Consider the following 19134-nt stretch of genomic DNA (forward strand, 5'->3'; position numbering starts at 1 on the left):
TTTCAAAACTCAAATGTCAGTAATCCAGGGTAGAAATTTATCATATTGAGGGGTGTTGGAAAATTTATTTTAACAATGCAACACATCAAGTCTGAATATCACAGCAGAAATAGTGATGGCAGCAGAATACATAATAGCTTTCAAAAGTAAAGTGGATAAATATTGTTCCACAGGACCAGGCTGAGGAGAAGGCAGTTGGTTTGTTCACTACATTTATTTATTTATTTTAAGTTAAATTTGTGTAAAAAAATCGGAGGTTTTTTTAAAACAGGAAGTGGGCCCAGCAGGAGTCTGGGAAGGTTTTTGGAGGGGTTTAAAAGTAGGCCGCACTTTTGAGCGGGCAGCGTCGTTAGCGGGCAGCAGAGTGAGCAGGAAGCAGAGTGAAAGCTGTAGGGCTTTGGCTCACAGGGCTTGAGTGAGCAGGAAGCAGAGTGAAAGCTGTAGGGCTTTGGCTCACAGGGCTTGAGTGAGCAGGAAGCAGAGTGAAAACTGTAGGGCTTTGGCTCACAGGGCTTGAGTGAGCAGGAGGCAGAGTGAAAGCTGTAGGGCTTTGGCTCACAGGGCTTGAGTGAGCAGGAAGCAGAGTGAAAGCTGTAGGGCTTTGGCTCACAGGGCTTGAGTGAGCAGGAAGCAGAGTGAAAGCTGTAGGGCTTTGGCTCACAGGGCTTGAGTGAGCAGGAGGCAGAGTGAAAGCTGTAGGGCTTTGGCTCACAGGGCTTGAGTGAGCAGGAGGCAGAGTGAAAACTGTAGGGCTTTGGCTCACAGGGCTTGAGTGAGCAGGAGGCAGAGTGAAAGCTGTAGGGCTTTGGCTCACAGGGCTTGAGTGAGCAGGAGGCAGAGTGAAAGCTGTAGGGCTTTGGCTCACAGGGCTTGAGTGAGCAGGAGGCAGAGTGAAAGCTGTAGGGCTTTGGCTCACAGGGCTTGAGTGAGCAGGAGGCAGAGTGAAAACTGTAGGGCTTTGGCTCACAGGGCTTGAGTGAGCAGGAGGCAGAGTGAAAGCTGTAGGGCTTTGGCTCACAGGGCTTGAGTGAGCAGGAGGCAGAGTGAAAACTGTAGGGCTTTGGCTCACAGGGCTTGAGTGAGCAGGAGGCAGAGTGAAAGCTGTAGGGCTTTGGCTCACAGGGCTTGAGTGAGCAGGAGGCAGAGTGAAAACTGTAGGGCTTTGGCTCACAGGGCTTGGGCGAGCAGGAGGCAGAGTGAAAGCTGTAGGGCTTTGGCTCACAGGGCTTGGGCGAGCAGGAGGCAGAGTGAAAGCTGTAGGGCTTTGGCTCACAGGGCTTGGGCGAGCAGGAGGCAGAGTGAAAGCTGTAGGGCTTTGGCTCACAGGGCTTGGGCGAGCAGGAGGCAGAGTGAAAGCTGTAGGGCTTTGGCTCACAGGGCTTGGGCGAGCAGGAGGCAGAGTGAAAGCTGTAGGGCTTTGGCTCACAGGGCTTGGGCGAGCAGGAGGCAGAGTGAAAGCTGTAGGGCTTTGGCTCACAGGGCTTGGGCGAGCAGGGGTGAGTTAATTCATTTTTTGCTGTTTCTACCTGGTACTGGCAAGGTATCTAGAGGGGATGGGTGTGAAGGCAGTGCAATGTTCCTCTTGCACTATGTTCGAGGTGAGGGACGACGTCAGTGTCCCTGCTGATTATACCTGTGAGAAGTGCATCCATCTGCAGCTCCTCCAAAACCGTGCAAGGGAACTGGAGCTGGAGTTGGAGGAACTTAGGATCATTAGGGATGCAGAGATGGCCATAGACAGAAGCTTCAGGGATACAGTTACTCCGCGGAATGAAAATAGATGGGTGACGGTGAGAGGGGCTGGGAAGAAGCAGTCGGTGCAGGGATCCCTGTGGTCGTTCCCCTTAGCAATAAGTATTCCGCTTTGGATACGGTTGAGGGGGACGACATACCAGTGGTGAGCCGCAGTGAGAGGATCTCCGGCACTGAGTCCGTCCCTGTGGCTCAGGAGGGTAAGGAGGAGAGCGGGAGGGCAATAGTTATTGGGGACTCATTAGTTAGAGGGATAGATAGGAGGTTCTGTGGCAGCAAAAGAGACTCGAGGATGGTTTGTTGCCTACCGGATGCCAGGGTCCGTGACGTCTCGGACCGTGTTTTCCGGATTCTTAAGGGGGAGGGGAAACAGTCACAAGTCGTGGTACACATTGGTACCAACGACATAGGTAAGAGAAGGGACGGGGATTTAAAACAGGAATTTCGGGAGCTGGGCTGGAAGCTGAGAGCAAAGACAAAACATGTGGTCATCTCTGGTACGCTACCGGTGCCACGTGATAGCGAGTTGAGGAACAGGGAGAGAGTGCACTTAAACATGTGGTTGCAGGGATGGTGCAGGAGGGAGGGTTTCAGATACGTGGATAATTGGAACACGTTCTGGGGAAGGTGGGACCTCTACAGACAGGACGGGGTGCACCTGAACCAGAGGGGCACCAATATCCTGGGAGGGAAATTTGCTACGGCTCTTCAGGGGGATTTAAACTAATTTGTCAGGGGAGTGGGAAAAGGAGTTGTAGTCCGGAAGTCAGTGTTGAGGGTGGTGAGGTATTGGGGAAGGTATCAAGGTCAAGGGTGGGTACCGGTAGACAGGAAGATGGGTTGAAGTGTGTCTACTTCAATGCAAGGAGCATCCGGAACAAGGTGGATGAACTTGGGGTGTGGATTGCTACTTGGGACTACGATGTTGTGGCCATTACGGAGACGTGGGTAGAACAAGGACAGGAATGGTTGTTGGACGTTCCGGGGTATAGATGTTTCAGTAAGTGTAGGGAAGCTGGTAAAAGAGGTGGAGGAGTAGCATTGTTAATCAAGGATAGTTTAACGGCTGCGGAAAAGCACTTTGAGGGGGATATGCACACTGAGGTAATATGGGCTGCAGTTAGAAACAGGAAAGGAGCGGTCACGTTGCTAGGAGTTTACTATAGGCCCCCAAATAGTCATAGAGATGTGGAGGAAGAAATTGCTAAGCAGATTATGGATACGTGTGGGGGTCACAGGGTAGTTGTCATGGGGGACTTTAACTTTCCAAATATTGATTGGAACCTTTGTAGGTCAAATAGTTTGGATGGGGCACTTTTTGTGCAGTGTGTGCAGGAGGGTTTCCTGACACAATATGTGGATAGGCCGACAAGGGGTGAGGCCACATTGGATTTGGTACTGGGAAATGAACCGGGCCAAATGTTAGATTTGGTTGTGGGAGAGAACTTTGGAGATAGTGACCACAATTCGGTGTCTTTTGTTATTGCAATGGAGAGGGATAGGGCCGGACGGCAGGGCAAGGCTTACAATTGGGGGAGAGGTAATTATGATGCGATTAGGCAAGAATTAGGGGGCATAAGATGGGAACAGAAACTGTCAGGGAAAGGCACTGATGAAAAGTGGAACTTTTTCAAGGAACAAATACTGGGTGTCCTTGATAGGTATGTCCCTGTCAGGCAGGGAGGAAATGGCCGAGTGAGGGAACCATGGTTCACAAAAGAGGTGGAATGTCTTGTGAAAAGGAAGAGGGAAGCTTATGTAGGGATGAGGAAACAAGGTTCAGATGACTTAATTGAGGGTTACAAGTTAGCAAGGAATGAGCTGAAAAAGGGGCTGAGGAGAGCTAGGAGGGGACATGAGAAGTCCTTGGCGGGTCGGATCAAGGAAAACCCCAAGGCTTTTTACTCTTATGTGAGGAATAAAAGAATGACCAGGGTGAGGTTAGGGCCGGTCAAGGACAGTGGTGGGAACTTGTGTATGGAATCAGTAGAGATAGGCGAGGTGATGAATGAATACATTTCTTCAGTGTTCACCAAGGAGAGGGGCCATGTTTTTCAGGAAGAGAAGGTGTTACAGGCTAATAGGCTGGAGGAAATAGATGTTCGGAGGGAGGATGTCTTGGCAGTTTTGAATAAACTGAAGGTCGATAAATCCCCTGGGCCTGATGAAATGTATCCTAGGATTCTTTGGGAGGCGAGGGATGAGATTGCAGAGCCTTTGGCTTTGATCTTTGGGTCCTTGCTGTCCACGGGGATGGTGCCAGAGGACTGGAGAGTGGCAAATGTTGTTCCTCTGTTTAAGAAAGGGAATAGAAATGACCCTGCTAATTATAGACCGGTTAGTCTGACTTCGGTGGTTGGTAAATTGATGGAAAAGGTCCTTAGGGATGGGATTTACGACCATTTAGAAAGATGCGGATTAATCCGGGATAGTCAGCACGGATTTGTGAAGGGCAAATCGTGCCTCACAAATTTGATAGAATTTTTTGAGGAGGTAACTAGGTGTGTTGATGAAGGTAGGGCGGTTGATGTCATATACATGGATTTTAGTAAGGCGTTTGATAAGGTCCCCCATGGTCGGCTTATGATGAAAGTAAGGAGGTGTGGGATAGAGGGAAAGTTGGCCGATTGGATAGGTAACTGGCTGTCTGATCGAAGACAGAGGGTGGTGGTGGATGGAAAATTTTCGGACTGGAGGCAGGTTGCTAGCGGAGTGCCGCAGGGATCGGTGCTTGGTCCTCTGCTCTTTGTGATTTATATTAATGACTTAGAGGAGGGGGCTGAAGGGTGGATCAGTAAATTTGCTGATGACACCAAGATTGGTGGAGTAGTGGATGAGGTGGAGGGGTGTTGTAGGCTGCAAAGAGACATAGATAGGATGCAAAGCTGGGCTGAAAAATGGCAAATGGAGTTTAACCCTGATAAATGTGAGGTGATTCATTTTGGTAGGACTAATTTAAATGTGGATTACAGGGTCAAAGGTAGGGTTCTGAAGACTGTGGAGGAACAGAGAGATCTTGGGGTCCATATCCACAGATCTCTAAAGGTTGCCACTCAAGTGGATAGAGCTGTGAAGAAGGCATATAGTGTGTTAGCTTTTATTAACAGGGGGTTGGAGTTTAAGAGCCGTGGGGTTATGCTGCAACTGTACAGGACCTTGGTGAGAGCCGCATTTGGAATATTGCGTGCAGTTCTGGTCACCTCACTATAAGAAGGATGTGGAAGCGCTGGAGAGAGTGCAGAGGAGATTTACCAGGATGCTGCCTGGTTTGGAGTGTCGGTCTTATGAGGAAAGGTTGAGGGAGCTGGGGCTGTTCTCTCTGGAGCGGAGGAGATTGAGGGGAGACTTAATAGAGGTTTATAAAATGATGAAGGGGATAGATCGAGTGAACGTTCAAAGACTATTTCCTCGGGTGGATGGAGCTATTACGAGGGGGCATAACTATAGGGTTCATGGTGGGAGATATAGGAAGGATATCAGAGGTAGGTTCTTCACGCAGAGAGTGGTTGGGGTGTGGAATGGACTGCCTGCAGTGATAGTGGAGTCAGACACTTTAGGAACATTTAAGCGGTTATTGGATAGGCACATGGAGCACACCAGGATGGTAGGGAGTGGGATAGCTTGATCTTGGTTTCAGATGAAGGTCGGCACAACATCGTGGGCCGAAGGGCCTGTTCTGTGCTGTACTGTTCTATGTTCTATATTTGAAATAATATTTTACGGTTAGGGAAGAGCAGAAGAAAAGGGTTAAGCCCTTCAATGCCTGCAAAAATGCTGAATAGCTTTCTTCTGTGCTGTAAAATTATACAATTCCATGCCAACATTGAGTCATGCTTTTCAAAGATTTAAACTGCATGAAGAACATGCTGAGCTCTACACCGATTTGTTTACAAATGGTGTACAGTCCCCCACACCCAGTGAGTAAACCCAGCAACACCTAAGCCACAGATATCAGAAGTATTTGGACCCTAGTCTGTGCTCAGCCAGCTGATCTCTAACCAGATGGCAATCTCTAGTTTTCTGGTTTATTCTTCTCCTGCTTCTTGAAGAAACACATTCAATTGGCTACTAACCAGACAAGTGGTAAGATCTGAGTATTTAACGAGGAAGACCATAAAGCTGCTCCCAGCAGCCAATGGTACAAGGACCATGGGATTTAAAATTCTGGGTAGGGGAGCAACTTGTTTCCACACTGCAAGTGGTAATGGCCTTTTTAAAAGTTTGTTCACTTGTGTCACTAGTAGGCCTACATTAACACTGCTATGAAGTTACTATGAAAATCCCCTAGTCGCCACACTCCGGCACCTGTTTGGGACACAGAGGGAGAATTTAGCATGGACAATGCACCTAAGCAGCACATCTTTCAGACTGTGGGAGAAAACTGGAGCAGCCAGAGGAAACCCTGCGGACATGGGTAGAATGTGCAAACACCGCACAGTGACCCAAGCCAGGAATCGAACCCAGGTCCCTAGCTCTGTGAGGCAGCAGTGCTAACCACTGTGCCACCCTGGAACTTACTGCCCATCAGTTTGGTGAAAGCAGAGGGGATGAACTATTTCAAAAGCAAAGAGCTACAGGGATAAAGCAGGGGAATGGGACGTATTGAATTGGTCTACTGATAGCATTATGAACTCAATTAACTCCTTTGTGCTGTACTGACTATGACCAAAAAGTTGAGAGGTTCCTTACTACCTGACTTTAAGCATCTAGGGTGCAGGGTAACAGTGCCACGGGCTACTTAACTATCAAAAAATGGGATCAACTACACTCAGTGGGTTGCATTTTCAGTCGGTAATTCCAGTCCCATTCTAAAGATGAGAGCACAAGATCTGCACTAACTTTTAACTGTGCTACTGACCAAGATCAGTTTGTTCTCTCCATTGGATGCAAGCGATCCTGTTTTGAAAAGCAACTTTCCTGGTCAACATTTAATCTTTCATCAAACACAAATGAAACAGATTATCTAGTCTTAAACTTGTCACTGTGTTCTGGTTTGTTGTGCATAAACTGGTTGCTATATTTCCTATATTACAACAATAACTCAAATTCAGACACTGGCTGGGATTCTCCCAAAACAAAACTAAGCGCCCAACGGGCGGGAAAACAGGAGAATTTCCTGCCCATTTTTTGGGCATACTTAACTGAACGAATCTCCGACACACTGTGCTTCAGAGTGCCTTAGAGAGATTCACGCTGGAAAGTAGGGGGCAGGCCTATTCCCACACAAGGGGCCAGCAGCATAGAGTTGAATGGAGTGTTGAATGGGCCATTGCGCATGTGCCGATCTGTCAGTGGGGAGATTGCCACTTAATAGTGCTGTTGATGACTCCTTCCATTATTTTGCTGATGATCAAGAGTAGACAGATGGGGTTGTAATTGGCTGGCTTAGATTTGCCCTATTTCTTGTGTACGAGATATATCTAGGCAATTTTCCACATTGCCGGGTAGATGCCAGTGTTGTGGTTGTACTGGACCAGCTTGGCTAGGGGCGTGGCAAGTCCTGGAGGACTATTGCCTAATTACTTGCTGGACTTGCATGCTAACCGTGTTCTTTGTCGAATTACACCCAAGTATTAGTGATCAAATTTTAAATCTCATACCTTTAAAAAAAATGTTTTCACTAAAAGTGAACAACAGAACACTTACCCACATAATCTAGCTGTGGCTGTCCACTCACTTAACATGACTATATCTCTTTGCAGCATCTTTGTGTCCTCCTCACCGCTTCCATTCCTACACAACTGTGTAATGTCAGTAAACACATTAGTCTTGATTACTTATTCAAAGTCATTAATATAGACTGTAAATAGCTGAGACACAGCACTGATCCATGTAGCACTCCACTGGAGTTTGCCAATTTAAAAACATCCCCTTTATCCTTACCTTCTGCGTCCTGTTCATTAATCAATCCTCTGTGCATGCCAAGATATTAAAACCCAACCTTGCATGTTATCCTTTGTGTGGCACCTTACCAAATGCCTTTTGAAAATCTAAGTATACTGCAACGACTACTGACTCCTTTTTATTCACCTAACTAGTTAGATCCTCAACGAATTAATACATTTGTCAAACACATTTTCTCTTTCATAAACCCATGCTGATTTTGCCCGATCATAGTGATTCGTATAAGTGAATCATTAGGACTTCCTGAATAATAAATCAAGGATTTTGACAACTGATATCAGTTCCCTGCTTTGACCCTCCCTCCTTTCTTCTGGTAGTACATTTGTTAACTTCCAATTCACTAAGACCATTCTAGAATCTAGGGAAATTTGGAAAATTACTAGCGCATTCACAATCTCTGCACCCCAGGACGTAGGCCACTGGGGCCTAGGAATATGTCAGCTTAGTCCAAATATTTAAGTTCCTCAATCTTATCAGTCACTTGCTTACTTTCTATCTCTGGTATGCAATTTGTGTCTACTCTGAAGATAGAAAAATTCTAGTCCAATATCTCAAATATTTCCTCATCCTGCATGATCATTTCTCCTGTCACTGACTCTAAGCAACCAATGTCTACTTTAGTTACACTTTAATATTAAAAGCTCTTGCAATCGGTTTTATGCACCTGGCTAATTTACTCATTCTCTTTTTCCCTTTCCAAAAGAAAAAAAATCAAAATTTTGCAGGTTTCTGAAACTTTCCCAATCCTCCAATTTAATTTCACTTCCAGTTTCTAGGTGCCCAGATCACCAACAACCTGTCCTGGTCCCTCCACGCTGATGCCATAGTTAAGAAAGCCCACCAACGTCTCTACTTTCTCAGGAGGCTACGGAAATTTGGCATTTCCACTATGACTCTCACCAATTTTTTACAGATGCACAGCTTCATATGGCTCCTACTCTGACCCCCAAGACTGCAAGAAACTACAAAGGGTTGTGAACATACCCTCAGTCCATCACGTAAACCAGCCTCCAATCCATTGACTCTGTCTACACATCCCACTGGAATACAAGTTTGAACATTTTGGATTTTTAAAAAATAAATGTTTCCCACAGTTATGTAATGCCATCCCTTTTAGTCTATTTGATCTATTAACTTTGGTCAGCTCTCCCCTCATACCTATGTAATTGGCATTAAGATTCTATTTTTTGGGGTTGGAATATTTCATTCTCAAACTTAATATAGAATTCAAATGTATTATTATAATTTTATCCCCCCAGCAGATCTTTCATTATTGCAGCTCGCCAACCCTTTTAAACCATGCTTTATTTATTTACATCCATGCACCATAAACCCCCAACTGGATCTTACTGTATTTCCACTTCATTTGATCCTACGTTACCCTTTTTCTTACTCTAGTGCATTCTCACAATCCTTTGTGCACCTTCATTCTCCTTCCTAATGCCACATCTTGCTTCTCGCCACTGTCAAATCAGTTTAAATTCTCTTCAGCAAACCAGCACACAAAGACATTAGTCTCAACTGTATTTTGCGATGCAATACTCCTTCACCCTCCACAATTGTTTTTAAAAATTCATTCGTGGGACATGGACATCACTGGCTGGCCAGCATTTATTACCCATCCCTAGTTGCCCTCGAGAAGGTGATGGTGAGCTGCCTTAGAAATCATAGATCATAGAAACCCTACAGTGCAGAAGGAGGCCATTCGGCCCATCGAGTCTGCACCGACCACAATCCCACCCAGCCCTACCCCCACATATTTTACCCACTAATCCCTCTAACCTATGCATTTTAGAATTCTAAGGGGCAATTTTTAACCTGGCCAATCAACCTAACCTGCACATCTTTGGACTGTGGGAGGAAACCGGAGCACCCGGAGGAAACCCACGCAGACACGAGGAGAATGTGCAAACTCCACACAGACAGTGACCCGAGCCGGGAATCGAACCCGGGACCCTGGAGCTGTGAAGCAGCAGTGCTAACCAGTGTGCTACCGTGCCTTCTTGAATTGCTGCAGTCTATGTTCTGTGGGTTGACCCCAATGGTGTTAGGGAGGGAATTCCAGGATTTTGACCCAGCGACTACGGGGGAATGGCAATATATTTCCAAGTCAGGATGGTGAGTGGCTTGGCGGGAAACCTGCAGGTGGTGGTCTTCCCATTTATCTGCTGCTCCTGTCCTTCTAGATGGAAGTGGTCATAGGTTTGGAAGGTGCTGTCTAAGAATCTTTGGTGAATTGCTGCAGTGCATCTTGTAGATAGTACACACTGCTGCTACTGAGCGTCGGTGGTGGAGGGGTTGAATTTTTGTAGATGTGATGCCAATCAAGCAGGCTGCTTTGTCCTAGATGGCGTCAAGCTTCTTAAGTGTTGTCGGAGCTGCACCCATCCAGGCAAGTGGGGAGTATTCCATCACTCTGGACTTGTGCCCTGTAGATGATGGATAGGCTTTGCGGAGTCAGGAACTGAGTTACTCGCCGCAGTATTCCTAGCCTCTGACCTGCTCTTGTAGCCACTGTGTTTATGTGGAGAGTCCAGTTGAGTTTCTGGTCAATGGTAACCACAAGGATGTTGACACTGGGGGATTCAGTGATGGTTACACCATTGAATGTCAAAGGGGCGGTGGTTAGAGTGTCTCTTATTGGTCATGGTCATTGCCTGGCATTTGTGTGGCGCGAATGTTACTTGCCACTTGTCAGCCCAAGCCTCGATATTGTCCAGATCTTGTTGCATTTGAATATGTATTGCTTCAGTATGAGTCGCCGCAAATGGTGCTGAACATTGTGCAATCAGCAAACATCCGCACTTCTGACCTTATGACAGAGGGAAGGCCATTGATGCAGCAGCTGAAGATTGTTGGGCCTAGGACACTTCCCTGAGGGACGACTGCAGAGATGTCCTGGAGCTGAGATGACTGACCCTCTACAACCATCTTTCTATGTACCAGGTATGACTCCAACCAGCGGAGAGTTTGCCCCCTGATACCCATTGATTCCAGTTTCATTAGGGCTCCTTGATGCCACACTTGGTCAAATGCAACCTTGATGTCAAGGGCTGTCACTGTTACCCCATCTCATCTCTGGAATTCAGCTCTTTTGTCCATGTTTGAACCAAGGCTGTAATGAGGTCAGGAGCCGAGTGATCCTGGCAAAACCCAAACTGGGTGTCACTGAGCAGGTTACTGAAGAGCAGGTACTGCTTGATAGTACTGTTGATGACCCCTTCCATCACTTTACTGATGATCAAGAGACTGATTGGGTGGAAATTAGCCAGGTTGGATTTGTCCTGCTTTGTGTGTTCAGGATATATCTGGACAATTTTCCACATTGTTGGGTAGATGCCAATGTTTTAACTGTACTGGAAGAGCTTGGCTAGGGGAGCGGCAAGTTCTGGAGCTCAAGTCTTCAGCACTATTGCCAGAATGTTATCAGGGCCCACTGCTTTTGCAATATCCAGTGCCTCCAACCGTTTCTTGATATCACGTGGAGTGAATCGAATTGGCTGGAGACTGGCATCTGAGATGATGGGGGTCCACTGGAGGAGACTGAGATGGATCATCCACTCGGCACTTCTGGCTGAAGATTGCTGCGAACACTTCAGCCTTATCTTTTGCACTGAATTGCTGGACTCCTCCATCATTGAGGATGGAGATATTTGTGGAGCCTTCTCCTCCAGCAAGTGGTTTAATTGTCCACCACCATTCCCGACTGGATGTGGAAGGACTGCAAAGCTTAGATCTGATCCTTTGGTTGTGGGCTTGCTTAGCTCTGTCTATCACTTGCTGTTTTTGCCACTTGGTATGCAAGTAGTCCTGTTTGGTAGCTTCACCAGGTTGACACCTCATTTTTTGGTGTGCCTGGTGCTGCTCCTGGCATGCCCTCCTGCACTCTCCATTGAACCAGGGTTGATCCCCTGGCTTGATGGTAATGATTGAGTGGGGGGTATGCAGATTGTGCTGGAGTACCATTCTGCTGCTGTTGATGGCCCACAGCGCCTCATGGATGCCCAGTCTGGAGTTGCTAGATCGGTTCAAATTTAGCACAGTGATAGTGCCACACAACATGATGGAAGTTATTCTCAATGTGAAGGCTGGACTTCATCCCTACATGGACTGTGCGGTGGTCACTCTTACTGATACTGTCATGGACAGATGCATCTGCAGCTGGCAGATTGGGAAGGATGAGGACAAGTACGTTATTTCCTCTTGTTGGTTCCTTCACCACCTGCTACAGATCCAGTCTAGCAGTTATATCCTTTAAGACCCAACCAGCTCGATCAGTTGTGCTACTGCCGAGCCACTCTTGGTGGTGGACATTGAAATCCCCCACCCAGAGTACATTTTGTACCCTTGCCACTCTCAGTGCTTCCTCCAAGTGTTGTTCAACATGGAGGAATACTGATTCATCAGCCGAAGGAGGATGGTACATGGCAACCAGTAACAGATTTCCTTGCCCATGTTTAACCTGAAGCCATGAGACTTCATGGGGTCCGGAGTCAGTGTTAAGGACTCCCAGGGCAACTCCCTCCCGACTATATACCACTGTGCCGTCACCTCTGCTGGGTCTGTCCTGCCGTTGGGACAGGACATATCCAGGGATGGTAATAGTGGTGTCTGGGGTATTAGCTGTAAGGTATGATTTCATGAGAATGACTATGTCATGCTGTTGCTTAACTAATCTGCAAGACAGCTCTCCCAATTTTGGCACTCGCCCCCCGATGTTAGTAAGGAGGATTTTGCAGAGTCGACAGGGCTGTTTGTTTTGCCATTATCTTTCCCGATGCCTGGGTCGATGCCAGGTCTGGTTTTATTTCTTTGTTGAGACTTTGTAGCGATTGTTACAACTGAGTGGCTTGCTAGATCATTTCAGAGGGCAGTTGAGAGTCAACCACATTGCTGCGGCTTTGGTGTCACATGTAGGCCAGACTAGGTAAGGACGGAAGATTTCCTTCCCTAAAGGACATTAGTGAACCAGATGGATTTTTACAACAATCAACAATTGAATTCAAATTCCACCATCTGCTATGGCGGGATTCAAACCCAGGTCCCCAGAACATTATCTGGGTTTCTGGATTAATAGTCAAGCGATAATACCACTAGGCCATCACCTCCCCTTAGACAATTAGATTTTTTTCATCTCCAAGCAACTCCTATTTTCTCCAATTATTCTTTCTTCTGCATTTTGTTGCTTACAAAATATCTTAGCATTTCATTTTATGTTTTGTCTGCTCATATTTCCTTCTGGACTAATATCATTTAACAGGTTAAAACCATAGAATCCATAAAATGCAAGAGGCCATCCGGCCCATCGCATCTCCAAAAGAACATCCCAACTGGGCCCTCCTGTCCGCCCTATCCCTGTCGGGGTGGCTAGCATTGCTGCCTCACAGCTCCGGGGACCCGGGTTCGATTCCGGCCTTGGACGACTGTGTGGACATTGCACATTCTCCCCGTGTCTGCGTGGGTTTCCTCCAGGTGCTTCAGTTTCCTCCCACAATCCAAAAATGGTTAAGTGGATTGGCTATGCTAAATCGTCCCTTAGTGTCCACAGATGTGTGAATTAGATGGATTAGCCATGGTAAATACTCGGGGTTAGGGGTTGAGGATAGGGTGGAGGTTAGACCTGGGTAAGATGCTCTTTTGGAGAGTAGGTGCAGACTGTGGGCCAAATGGCCACCTCCAGCATTACAGTGACTCTAACCCCATGCATTGACCATGGTTAATCCACCAAACTTCCACATCTTTGGACACAAGGGGCAATTTAGCATGGCCAATCCACATAACCTCCCAATCTTTGGACTGTGGGAGCACCCGGAGGAAACCCACGCAGACACAGAGAAAACATGCAAATTCCACACTGTCACCAAAGGGTGGAATTGAACCCAGGCACTGGCACTAAAAACTTGGAACAATTTATCATTTGATCTTTGAGATGAATTCACTGCTATCTATACCTGCAAACAAACTCGAGATGCAGAAGATTATGGAAGATTAGTTTTTCAGACAGATAGTGTTTTGCAGCAAGTAAATAGGAATATGTTTCAAAGTACATCCCTGTCATGGTATATCAATTCAATTTTAATATATATCCCACATAGCAAATTGAAAAGCAGAAGCTAGCCCCACAAAAATATGCAGTTGCTGTAGAGGATAATTCCATACACATCTTTATTTGCAATGCAGAAGTGAACAATCATATTCCTAATAAGTTCCTACAAGGAGTTTTCACAGGATCACCACCAAGGTTTGTTGGACTACATACACTGTGTTGATGTAAACTAGTTTAAATTTCACAGAAGTGCAAACAATCTGAATGCAGGTTGCATCAGAGCTTAAGCAGGCAGTGCAAGATCACCAAGAAACGAGTCCATCAACTACTTCAGTTACATATCTACTGTAATATAACTCCAAACTGCAAAGCAGTTTAACATATTCTCAGGCCATCTACTAGATCAATTAGGAGCATGAACTTGCTTTTGGCTACAATAAAAGTGCCAGCTGCATCTATAGGCTTATGCCACCATAAACTGTTACTTGCCTCACACCGGTACCTGTAATTAGACCTTGGACATATTGACCCTTTCGCTTAAGTAATCTTAAAATTGTGAGCAGAAAAATTGTTAGATATATTTGCACATTGTAACAACTCTATGCTCATGTCAAAAAACACCATGGAAAAGTACAAACCTTTACAAAAGTGCATCTGTTGAGCACTGAACATTTGTTAATAAATAACAAGATATCCAAAAATAACACCCAAGTGCTCTAATTACAAAAAAAAAGAGAAACCACAGAATCCCTACAGTGCAGGAGGCAGTTAACATATTTTGATGATATTTCATCAGAAGTGAAAAAGTTAGAGGTGCAATAGGTTTTAAGCAATTGCACAGGCAAGGGAAGAAATAATGAAAGGTAATATCTGTGATAGAGTGCAGGACAAAAGAGATTAAGTGAAAAAGGGCGATGGCAACAGGACAAGTAAATAAACAAAAATTTACTAGGTATAAGTGGGAAAAAGCAGAATCAACAGCTGCTGCCCAAAAATGGGCAACAGAGGTCATTATCTCAAATTATTTAACACAATACCAAGTCCAGAAACTTGTTTTAAAAAATCTTATCAAAAGATGAAGTACTATTCCTTGAGCTTAGTGTTTAATTGAAAAAGTTTAAGCAGTCAAGGAGAAAAAGGTTACATTGGGAATAGAGCAGAGAATAAAATGACAGGCAGCTGGAAATTCAGGGTCATGTTTGCAAATAGAACTGAAATGCTCTGCAATGTGTTCGGTTTCTATAATATCTGTATTGGAAGCAGCGAATACAGTGTACCAAATTGAAAGAAATACAAGTAGTGTTTGGGGTCCCAAATGGCAGGAAAGGAAGGGAGGAGGAGGGCAAATTGTTAAGTATGATCAAGGCTGAGATAGACAGATTTTTAATCAGTAAGGGAATCAAAGGCTATGAGGATAAGGCAGGAAAGTGGAGTTGAGGATTATCACATCAGATCAGTCATGATCTCTTTGAATGGTGGAGCAGGTTTGATGGGCCAAATGGACTACTTCTGCTCCTATGTCTCATCATCTTACTGTTGCATTTCCAGCATTTTTATGGGAAGATGCCATTAAAAGGGGACAAATTGGTTGGAGGAGTGAACTAGGCTGTTGTAGAGGCAATAGTCCCTTTAGAATGCTGGAAGCAGGTAAGAGGGAAAATGTGTTTGGTGGTGGCATTATGCTGAAGGAGAATTGTTGAATGTGGAGCCTAGTGGGGTCAAAAGATGAAAACCAAAGGAACCCCTTCATGATTCTGGGAAAAAAGAGGAAGGGTTGACAGAGGTGCAGGAAATTATCAAGGCAACCATGGTAGAGCTTTATTGTACAGTGTAGGTGACCAGAAACAGAGATCAGAGTGGGAGTGCAGCACAGAAGATGCAATTCCAGCCATTTTTCATCTCCTCCCTTGAAACAGATTTGCTTATACTTCTTTTACTTTAATATACTGCAGTCATTGCTCATATTACAGGCTCCTCTGCACTGGCAAGATCAAACACACTAATTGGATGACTTTGTGGAACACCTCAATTCAGTCTTCCTGAGCTTCCAGCCTCCTGTTATTTTAATTCTCCACCTCCACTCAGACCTTTGTTATTTGCCTGCTACATAGTCCTAATGAAGCAGGACCTTGTCTTTCAATTAAACAATTTACAGTCTTCCAGGCTCATTTCAAATCAGAATCTCTGCCACATTTCTGGTTTTGGATGTAGCTGACGATTCTACTTGTCCCACTTGCGGCTCATCTCGGCCCATCTTTTGTGTCTCATTTTCATATCCTTTTGTCTTGTACATTCTCCCTGGTCATTTAATCTTTTGCTTCTACCCTATTATATATCTTCCCTTTTGTTCTTTCCCCACCCTTGTTGTATATCTACTTTTTCAATTAATGATATGGAGATGCCGGTGTTAAGACTGGGATGGGCACAGTAAGAAGTCTCACAACACCAGGTTAAAGTCTAACAGGTTTATTTGGAATCACGAGCTTTCAGAGCGCTGCTCCTTCATCAGGTGAGGCACCTGAGGAAGGAGCAGCGCTCCGAAAGCTCGTGATTCCAAATGATACTGTTGGACTTTAACCTCGTGTTGTGAGACTTCTTACTGTTTTTTTCAGTGCGAGTGAAAGATCAACCTGAATCATTAACATCTGTTGAGAGACACTAAACTATCGAATCTATTGGTCGGTTCCAGAACTTGTTCTTTTATTAATTAAAAATCCTGAAACAGTCCATTTTTTTTATTACAAGCTTGAGATTGATGCATGATTGTGATGAGACCAAAGTTGACTAATTTTAAATTAGATTGTGCCAGTTCAGCACAAACTGAGGTCCTCTACAACCGAATGGAAAGCTGCTTTATATTACAAACTAAGAAAAGCACATTAAATCGTCAACAACACAGAATCAAATGCCAACTACAAAGTCTAACATGTCACAAAATGCAGATTTTCAAGAAAGCTTCTTGAACATAAAAATTTGCAAAATATCTATTTTGCATATTTTGCTCATTCCACATATAAACAGAACATTACCTGCATCATCTGCCATGGTGTTGATCATCTACACTTTTCCTAAAGTTGTAGGCAAAACGGTAGAGTCTAATAATGAAAAACAAACCAGAATGTTCAACGCTGCAATCCAAACTCCAACCTCATAGAAAGGAGTGAGAGCTAACTCAGCTATAACCTGATATGAGACTAGCCTGCAGAATCTGCTAACAGGGTATTTTTAGATTTGCTTTCTCCATGAGCCAAACAGATTCAAGCACTCATATGGAAAGGCTCCTCTTTGAATGACAACTATTTGGCATCAAACCTGTCTGGCTACCCAACCAATAGTCACCACTAATATTTACTCACTACTGTGCTAAATAAGAGAAAACAAAATTATGCCCGTCATTACTTATCCAGTAATGCACACCTAAATCAATAATTCAGAAGCTTTTCAATCACAAGACATTGTTAACAGAAACAAAGCTGTCATGCATGGCTATTAGGAAGTTTCTATTTGATATCAACTTTGGACAACAGCAGCAAGCCAGCAAATTATTTTTCTCACTTTCCCACAAGGTATGAGCACCTCAACTAACTGGTGAATCTTTATATGCAAACTTAATAAGTAAGAGATGCCACATTAATCTGGTGTCAAGACTCGGCTCAGAGGTAGCTGTCCTGCTTCAAGAATTAAACCCCACTCCAGATATATGGCTCAAACTCAAGTACAGCACCTCAACTTTTGATTAAAACACTACTTACAATATTCTAAACTCAGAGCGAACAATTTCAGATTATAACCATTGGTCCCAATTTCTATTCCCCCCCTGCCCCACCTCACCAGCACCAGGTTGTCAATTGTTGATATTTATAACTCCTCGAGGTCCATCTTTTATTTCTTTACTTCCTTTTTTTCTTGCATCAAATCTTTTTTCATTTAATCGCTCCCGTCTACCCTTTTACAGATCTTCCCTTACACAGACAGACACAAAAATCACGCTGTACAGTACTGAAAACCTGCTAAATCTCTTGTTTTTTTCCAGTTTTGGTCAGTGTGAAAATGCTGGAAATACTCAAGTTCTGGCAGTTCCAGTTTATATTTCATATTTCCAACGTCTTCATTATTTGGGCTTTGCATCAATAACGAACCATCTGGTCATAGATAGTCCTCCTATACTGTAGGGATTCCATCTTTTTCCTACAGAACAATGACAACATTTTTTTCTTATTTGTTCATGGAACATATTCATCCTTAACTGTCCTTGGGTAAGGAAGTAGCAGCTTTCTTGAACTGCTACAGTCCATCTGGTATAGTTACAGTAACAATGGTATATGGGAGGGAGTTCTAATTCAATGCAGTTGAAGGAACGTTAATAGATTCAGCCACGATCATATTGACTGCAGAGCAGACTCAAAAGGCTAAATGGCCTACTCCTGCCTCTAGTTTTTAGGCTTCCCAAATCAGGATGGCATGTGGCTTGGAGGAGACCTTACTGGCAGTGGGTGATTCTGTGCAACTACCATTTTAGAAGAATAAGGGCAGTAGAAGTAGAGTGGCGAATGTGGTTCCTCTGTTTAAGAAAGGGAATAGAAATGACCCTGGTAATTATAGGCCGGTTAGTCTTACTTCGGTGGTCGGTAAGTTGATGGAAAAGGTCCTTGGGGATAGGATTTACGACCATTTAGAAAGATGCAGCTTAATCCGGGATAGTCAGCACGGATTTGTGAAGGGCAAGTCTTGCCTCACAAATTTGATAGAATTTTTTGAGGAGGTAACTAAGTGTGTAGATGAAGGTAGTGCAGTTGATGTCATATACATGGATTTTACTAAGGCGTTTGATAAAGTCCCCCACGGTCGGCTTATGAAGAAAGTAAGGATGTGTGGGATAGAGGGAAGTTTGGCCGATTAGATAGGGTAACTGGCTATCTAACAGAAGACAGAGGGTGGTGGTGGATGGAAAATTTTTGGACTGGAAACCGGTTACCAGCGGAGTGCCACAGGGATCAGTGCTTGGTCCTCTGCTATTTGTCATTTTTATAAATGACTTGGAGGAGGGGGCTGAAGGGTGGATCAGTAAATTTGCTGATGACACCAAGATTGGTGGAGTAGTGGATGAGGTGGAGGGCTGTTGTCGGCTGCAAAGAGATATAGATAGGATGCAGAGCTGGGCTGAAAAATGGCAAATGGAGTTTAACCCTGACAAATGCAAGGTGATTCATTTTGGTAGGACAAATTTAAATGTGGATTACAGGGTCAAAGGTAGGGTTCTGAGGAATGTGGAGAAACAGAGAGATCTTGGGGTTCATATCCATAGATCTCTGAAGGTTGCCACTCAAGTGGATAGAGCCGTGAAGAAGGCCTATAGTGTGTTGGCGTTCATTAACGGGGGTTTGAGTTTAAGAGCCGTGGGGTTATGCTGCAACTGTACAGGACCTTGGTGA

General features: G+C 44.7%; 1 protein-coding gene across 31 annotated transcripts in view; it reads right to left on the reverse strand.

Annotated features, from left to right (window-relative positions):
- unm_hu7910 (un-named hu7910) overlaps positions 1-19134 on the reverse strand; it is a 217059-nt gene that overhangs the window by 181389 nt on the left and 16536 nt on the right. For 3 of the 31 annotated variants that reach the window (XM_078216225.1, XM_078216220.1, XM_078216245.1), the window contains exon 1: positions 16732-16892. The exons of 24 other annotated variants lie outside the window; for them this stretch is intronic. In XM_078216225.1, the coding sequence (XP_078072351.1) occupies positions 16732-16759 (28 nt within the window). In that variant the 5' untranslated portion in view covers positions 16760-16892. Of the gene's footprint in view, positions 1-16731; positions 16944-19134 lie in introns of those variants that run through there. 4 more of the 31 variants (XM_078216239.1, XM_078216242.1, XM_078216249.1 and 1 more) reach the window with 3 other exon arrangements.

The sequence above is a fragment of the Mustelus asterias genome, chromosome 7 (genome assembly GCF_964213995.1).
Source record: "Mustelus asterias chromosome 7, sMusAst1.hap1.1, whole genome shotgun sequence".
Classification (NCBI taxonomy): domain Eukaryota; kingdom Metazoa; phylum Chordata; class Chondrichthyes; order Carcharhiniformes; family Triakidae; genus Mustelus; species Mustelus asterias.